At 48.6% G+C, this 7,955-nt stretch overlaps 1 protein-coding gene across 1 annotated transcript; it reads right to left on the bottom strand.

Moving 5' to 3' along the window:
• Nucleotides 1–5,694: 5,694 nt before the first annotated feature.
• Nucleotides 5,695–7,274, bottom strand: ZNHIT2 (zinc finger HIT-type containing 2). The gene has a single exon (XM_073351886.1). The coding sequence runs from the start codon at nt 7,199–7,201 to the stop codon at nt 5,921–5,923; it is 1,281 nt and encodes a 426-aa protein (XP_073207987.1). The 5' UTR covers nt 7,202–7,274; the 3' UTR covers nt 5,695–5,920.
• Nucleotides 7,275–7,955: the final 681 nt, after the last annotated feature.

Raw genomic sequence — 7,955 nt, 5'->3', positions numbered from 1 at the left:
GTGTGGGCTCTGGGGTGGGGCTGGGGATGAGGGGTTTGGTGTGTAGAAGGGTGTTCCAGGCTGGGACCGAGGGGTTTGGAGGGTGGGAAGGGACTCCAGGCTGGGGCAGGGGATTGGGACACCGGGGGAGGGGGGAAGGGCTCTGACTGGTGGTGCAGGCTCTGGGGTGGGGCTGGGGCTGGGGATAAGGGGTTTGGGGTGCAGAATGTTGGGAATCCTTAAGAAAGGGATGATAATAAGACAGAAAATATCATATTGCCTATATATAAATCCATGGTACATCCACATCTTGAATACTGCAGATGTGGTCACCCCATCTCAAAAAAGATATATAGGAACTGGAAAAGGTTCAGAAGAGGTCTAAAAAATCATGACTGGTATGGAGAAAGTGAATAAAGAAGCGTTATTTATTCCTTCTCATAACGCAAGAACTAGGGGTCACCAAATGAAATTAAGCAGGCTTAAAACAAACAAAAGGAAGTATTTTTTTTTCACACAACGCACAGTCAACCTGTGGAACTCCTTGCCAGAGGATGTTCTGAAAGTGAAGACTATAACAAGGTTCAAAAAAGAACTAGATAAGTTCCTGGAGGATAGGTCCATCAGTGGCTATGAGCCAGTATGGGCAGGGATGGTGTCCCAAGTCTCTGTTTGCTAGAAGCTGGGAATGGGTGACAGGGGATGGATGACAGGGGATGGATCATTTGATGATTACCAGTTCTGTTCATTCCCTCTGTGGCATCTGGCATTGGCCACTGTTGGAAGACAGGATACTGGGCTAGATGGACCTTTGGTCTGACCCACTATGGCCATTCTTATGTACAACAAAACCCACAATGTTTTCATAACAGCACTAGATGTCTGAGCTGCATTCCTCTGTGCTTCACTCGAGCTTAAAGCATTGCCTTCCATGAGGGACCACAATGGAGCTTACTGCATGATTGGTAAGGCTTTAATGAACGGGTCTAACTATCACAACCACTACAGTTGGCTGCAAGCTCATGGCAGGCTTCACCCTGGACATCTGAGAATGGAGCGTGCCTGAATTCTCCTCTGCTGCTTGTAAGGAGGTGACAGCAGAAAGGTCAGCCCAACAGATGCATGGGTCATGATGAGATGGAGGGTTTGTCTTCACTGCAACATTTAGCTCAAGTGAGTACACTGGAGTTACTCTCACTTGAGCTCGGCTAGAGTATGTCTACACTCCAATCAAATGTGTGAGTGCAGCCTAGACTGGTATAGCCACACTACCTTTACTCTAGCTAACATGGCTAAAAATAGTGCTGTGGATGTGCGGGCTTATACAGCACATGCTGCTGCATCGTCACTATCCTCAGCCATGCTAGCTAGAGTAAAGCTAGGGCAGGTGTGCCCACCCAAGCTGCAGTCATGCCTCGGACAGCAGCGTAAACATACACTGAGAGCAGCATGAGAGCACCTGCACTGTGAAACAGTACTGGAGCTGTACAGGGTGATTGGATTAGCAGTTGATGTGCTGCTGTAACTCAAGAAGCTGCATTACTAGCTTGAGTGGCAGCAGCACTCCTGCTTCAGCTTCCAACCCCATACAGGCCAGCTAGCTTGATTTTTAAAGCACCACTTAACTCATGCTAGAAATGTGTGTGTGGACAAGAGTCAGGTTAGGAGCAAAACTTGACTTAAACCTTGAGCTAACACCAGAAAGAAGACAAGCCCCAAAGAGAGAGGATCACAGCTGGGAGTCTGTTTTGGCTTGAAGTGGAATACAAGTTTGGTTTGCTGTGTCTGTAAGGGCCTGATTAATTTTAAGGACTGGGGAAATTCCCTTTTGGGGAACACTGGCGTGTGGCTTTGGATAATGCACTGACGTGACAATGATTTTATTAAATGCAGTCTCCATCTGGGTTCAAAGTCAATTGTTTGCGATGCTTTTGAGGGCTCGATGAGCAAACTGTCAGATCTTAACACATAGATATAAACTGGCCATCAGGAAGTTTAGACTTGAAATTAGATGAAGGTTTCTAACCATCAGAGGAGTGAAGTTCTGGAACAGCCTTCCAAGGGAAGCAGTGGGGGGCAAAAGACATATCTGGTTTCAAGACTAAGCGTGATAAATTTATGGAAGAGATGATATGATGGGATAGCCTAATTCTGGCAATTAATTGATCTTCAACTATTAGCAGTAGATATGCCCAATGACCTGTGATGGGATGTTAGATGGGGTGGGATCTGAGTTACTACAGAGAATTCTTTCCCGGGTGTCTGGCTGGTGAGTCTTGCCCACATTCTCAGGGTTTAGCTGATCACCATATTTGGGGTCGGGAAATAATTTTCCTCCAGGGCAGATTAGCAGAGGCCCTGGGGGTTTTTTGCCTTCCTCTGAAGCGTGGGGCACGGGTCACTTGATGAAGGATTCTCTGCACCTCGAAGTCTTTCAACCACGATTTGAGGACTTCAATAGCTCAGACATAGGTGAGAGGTTTGTTACAGGAGTGGATGGGTGAGATTCTGTGGCCTGTGTTGTACAGGAGGTCAAACTAGACTATCATAATGGTCCCTTCCGACCTTAAAGTCTATGATATGATTCTAGGAAACAATCAACCAAATAGGCAACACTCCTTTCAGGGGGAGTCTGCTTCAAAACCTCCCTCCCCTGATGGGTAGAAATCTTCTTCTCATTTCCAGCCTCAGTTGATTTCTTGACATTTTATCCTTACTTGTCCTTGTGCCAACATTGTTCTTTAGCTTCAATAGCTCTTCTCCCTCCCATGATTTATCCCTTTTGTGCATTTATAGAGCATGATTAGATTCCCCTCTCACCCTTTAATGGCCAGGCTAAACAAACCTACTCTTTCAGTCTCCTCTCGTAAGGTTGCCTCTCTACTCCCCTCATTGGCCTAGGAGCTCTTTTCTGCGCCTGGGGCTGTCTGAGTATCTGATAAATGGGGCTTTTCAGTCTAGCAGAGGAAGGCACAGCAAGATCCAATGGCTGGAAGTTGAAGTTAGACAAATGTAATCTTGAAATAAAGCAATTTCCTAGCAGGGAAGGTGATAAACACTGGAACAGCTCACCAGGGGAGGGTGGGTTGGCCACCACCTGGAGTCTTTAAAGCAAAACTAGATCTCTTTCTAAAACACATGCTTTAATCTAGCTTCTGGGGAAAATTCTACAGCCCATCTGTGGGGGATGGGGAAAAAACAAACTGGATGATCACAATGGTCCCTTTAGGCCTTAGGTCCATGACAGGCCCACAGAGCTCAATCGTGTACCAACATAAAAGGCTACATCGTAGTCTCAACTAAGTGTTTGTGGGGTATGGGACATTCAGAAAGGCCGCAGGCTCTGAAGCCAAGGAAGAGTCAGCAGCAGTCAGGAAAACCCTGCAGACTGATACAGAATGGTGTCTGCATGGAACATGTTATTCTGATTCCCTGAAGGCCTATAGCCAAGGATTAGATGTTTATGGCCATGTGGCTTAGAGGATAGAGCACTGGGACTCAGCAGATTGGGGTTCTATTCCCAGCTCTCAGAGTAACAGCCGTGTTAGTCTGCCACTGGCCTGCTGGATGACCTTCAGTAACTCATTTCCCTCCGTGTAGCCTAAGGTACATCTACACTTTGATTAAAAAAACAACATGGCACAGTGTCTTAGGTCAGCTGACTCAGATTCGGGGGGCTTATGCTGCAGGGCAATAAAGTTGCAGTGTAGACTCTTGGGCTGGAGCCCGGGGAACTGAGATCCCAGTGAGCAGGGAGAGTCTCAGAGTCCAGCCCCAGCCTGAACATCTGCATTGCAATTTTATAGCTCCACAGCCCCAGCCCATGTCAGGTGATCTGGCCAGCTGCAGCTGGGCCACAGATCTTTTATAAAAGCATAGATGTACACTTGGATACTGATATGGCCCCAAACACAGTGGTATCCAAGGACCTTACAACCTTTTAACGTATTTGTCCTCATAACATCCCAATGTGGTAGGGCAGTGCTATTATCCCTATTGTACTGATGAAGAAACTGAGGCAGAGAAAGGCTAAGCGGCTTTCCCAAGGTCACATAGGAAGTCTATGTCAGAGCAGGGAGTTAAACTCAGTAAAGCTGAGTCATAAGCTAGTGCCCAAATGGAGTTCTCAGATCATAGGACCACACTCCACCCAGGATAGGTTAATGCTAGTTCGAAGTTTACACCCTAACCCTTCTTTGGCTGGGCAAAGGAATTTGAGGTAGGTTGCGGTCAATTGGATACCATTATAAGAGCTAGGTATTATTTTAAATTCATACATATTCTATTGGATTAAGCCCCAGAGCTTTCATGACTTCTCCCTTCCCCACTGATTCTCCCTCACTCAACCAACCCACCACAAATAAAATGCCCAATGGTTCTCAATCCGTAGCTGGCTCTCAGCCCCAAGCAAAAGAACAGACAGGCTGTGCAGCATGCCCTGAAGGGCTACAAATTCAACCTCTCACACCAAAACCTTAGGGTATCATTCTATGAAGCCTTCCACCCATCACCGGCCCCATAGGACAGAGTGTAAGACTAAGGTGTTCTAACTAATCACACCAAACCAATGGGACTTAGGGACACCAATAGCTTTCCAAAAATATTTAGGGGACAACATCCCTCTCCTTGAGACACCATGAAATTCACCTGTGACACCCTAAGGGCAGTTTGGAAATGGGCCTATTTTCCAACAATCCTGCAAACCTTTAATCAAAGTCCCATGCTGTGCATTTTGTGTCACTGATAAAATGAAACACACCTTTTGCAGACAACATATTGTTAGACTGTGGAAGTCACTGCCACAGGAAGTCATTGAGGTGAAGAATTCAGCAAGATTAAAAAAGGAATAAACTATTTATATGAATATCAAGAATATCCAGTTATCATAATTCAAAACAACATTATGGAAGGAATATTAAACCTTGCTATTCAGGTCTTAAAGCCAGTCTAACTCCTACAGAGCAGCAAGGGCAGATTACATTACATCTGCCTACTGTGGGGTTTTTACACTTTCCTCTGAAGCATCTGGAGCAGTGTCACAGATAGGATACTGAACTAGATGGACCATGAGTCTCATCCAGGCCAGCAATTCTTACATTCCTGCCACAGTGATCAGTTAGAATAGCTTAGAGAGCTAAATAAATATTAACTAGATAAGACTACATACATTAAAATATCAGATCTTAAAAATACCTGATACTCATTCGCTCTCTTTCCTGCCACTGTCTCTCACTCTCTCCTGAGCTGTGAATGGGTTCGGCCTCTCTCTCAACAGAAGCTTTTTTACTTATTTCAGCTGAAGCTCCAGTCTAATGATGCAGAGTAGGACTTGGGGGAATACATCTCCCATATTAATGCACAGGAAAGAAAGGACTTTTCATGGTCTGTTATTGATGTTGAGTGGTTTATAACAGCTGTCAGCACTGATGTAAGGATGCAGAGTATGTTTGTCCTTGCAATGCTAGTTTTCTAGTTTACAGCAACTCTAGCTATGGTGGTGTCTAGCTGTCCTTTTATTGATGATTTCTGCAAAAAATCTATACTTGGTAGGATATAAAACACATAGTATGGGACTCTGTGACCAGCTAGAGGTTTCTGCAGCACCAGTGGGAAACACACCAACTCTGAAACCAACAAAGTAACAGCCAAAGCTTTAAGCGCATGGAACACACCAAGGGTCCTGCTGAATGGAAGACAGGAATGCACACAGCCAGCTGCTTTGCTCTTTTTATTGCAACAGGTCAACTCCCTAGAAACCAGATCAACATTTGTGCCAAGACTCAGTGTGGTGGATTTATCTAAAATAGCTATTCACCAAGAGAGGGTTCATTCAGTTTTTCCCACTTAAAAAAATAATCTGGTCTCTAAATGGGTCCAATTCCACTCAAATCCCCCAATGTTTTAAGTGTGGAAGGTTTTAGGGATGACTAAGTTCCAGCCGTCAGTCCAACTCCTCGATCAATGGCTTTTTTGCAGGGGGCAGTTTCCCACCCCACATCTTCTCCAGTTCTTTGGTAACTACATCCACTTCTTTGACTGCCTCCAAATGGGTTTTATATTCCCTTTGCACTTCTAGAGCCAGGACAGTCAAAGATTCCTGGTTCTCATTGACCCAGGAGAGCAGAAATTCACACTTCTTCTTGGCGCCATACACCCTGGGCCGTTCCTCTGTTGGCACCAGTTTCTTGGCCTTGCCCAGCAGCCTGGCAAGATGGGAGAGGGCTGCCAGGCTGTAGCCTTTCTGCATGGCTTGATTCTCCCCCATCAGGATCTGGGCCACTGCCATCATAGCACCTGCATTCCCCAGGGGGCACTCAGGGTACCGGCTGGCTGTCACTGCCTGGAGGGAAGCCTGCAGCGCCTCTGCTGTGGAGTGGAAGACCTGCTTGGCACCCAATGCCCCAGCGACATCGAGGACCATGTCAGAGAACTCAGGCAGCAGCTCATCTTCACTCAAGTCCCCATTGTAGAGGGTGAGGGCGAAGACGTAGGCATAAAGGACATTAGGCAGCTGGAAACACACCAGGGGTGAGGCTGGGCTGCAGGTCAGGGAGCTCAGTGGTGGAACAGATGCAGGCACAGCAGGAACTGGGCTTGGCATTTCTTCAGGTTGCTGGGTGGGTACCATACTTGAGCTCGCTTGTGGCTGCTGGGTGCCCATGGGGGGGGAAGCACTTTGGGGTACCAGTGGCTGGTGGATGGGTGCCGAGCTTGGGGTCTTCTTCTCTGACTTCTGGGCAGCAGGGGGTTGGGCACCCTCAGCACCCCCCAGCTCCTGGACCAGCCCCCGGCCCCATCCCCACCACCAGGGCCTCCACGGGGGCAGAAAGGCTCCAATCTCCCCGCTGCTCAGCAGGCGCTGAAAGGCGGCCTTTTCGGCCGGATTGAGCCGCTCCCACAGACCGTCGTCCTGGTCCTCAGGGTCACGGCCTAGCTGGGGCTCCGCATCCCCGAGCTCGCGTAGCTCCCGCAGCCGGAGCAGGGCTTCTTTCAGGCGGGTTCGGGAGGCCGGGTCCCCCCGCTGGCCCTGGAGCCGGAGCAGCAGCTGCCGGCGGTGGAAAGCCTCGGCGCAGGCCCCGTGGCCTTGGTAACAGGGCACCGAACAGAAACGCATGTTACAGCGGGGGCACGTGTAGGCGGCCCGCTCCCGCAGACACAGGCCGCAGGGCTCAGCCGCCTCCATCTTGGCAGCGCTCGGGCATTTCCGCCACCGCTCGGGCATTTCCGCCTTCACCTCAGAGGCGCTCGAGGGGGTTCGCAACCGCCACTGTGTGGTTCGGCTATTTCTGTTTTCGGCTCGGAAGGGCTCGTACAACTTCGAAGAATTCCGCCCTAGATTCGGAAACGCTCGGGCGTTTCGCCTCTCAGCTTCGGAACTCCCCCCCCCCCCCGGTTCGGCTATTTCCGGCGACCCCGGCGTAGGGTCACGCTGTTTCAGGGTATGACAGTCGGCGGCATTGTGGCCGCCCCTGCCCTTGCAAGGCTGGCACCTATATCTGAATAGTCACAGCGTTGATCACCCGCGTCACTACTACAGCTGCCAGGAAAAAAAAAAGCCTGCTCCACACGCAGAGGCAGCTGCAGCAAAACTGCATCAGGTTCTTGCAGAATAAAGTCCCATGGAAGTCTGTACATTTCCTTCGTCCCAGAATTAGACCCAGCAATACCAAAAGCAGCAGCATGGCCGCACAGCATCATCACTCAAAAGGCAGGTGGAGTAACACTCGACCCTTTTGTCCCAGCACTTCTCAAATGCTGACACATTAAGCCATAACTGCCTTGGAAGTATCATCTCTATATTAGAGATGGAGAAACTGGTGCACAGAAGCACACAGACTCCAGCTATCCGAAGTGATCAACACTAGAGCCCTGCTCATGTCTTCCATGCTTTAGTCTAAATGAAGTGGAGAACAGGACTGAGCTAGTGCACAGCTCAGAGCACACAATCAGTCTTTTTGTTCTTTGTTTCTACTAAT

Source organism: Lepidochelys kempii, chromosome 7 (genome assembly GCF_965140265.1).
Source record: "Lepidochelys kempii isolate rLepKem1 chromosome 7, rLepKem1.hap2, whole genome shotgun sequence".
Lineage (NCBI taxonomy): Eukaryota > Metazoa > Chordata > Testudines > Cheloniidae > Lepidochelys > Lepidochelys kempii.
Note: the sequence above shows the minus strand (reverse complement) of the source record. Positions and strands in the feature narration are given on the sequence as shown.

What these genes read in the sequence shown, in the direction of transcription:
- ZNHIT2 (XM_073351886.1), bottom strand. Translation starts at nt 7,201, where the DNA reads ATGCCCGAGCGGTGGCGGAAATGCCCGAGCGCTGCCAAGATGGAGGCG.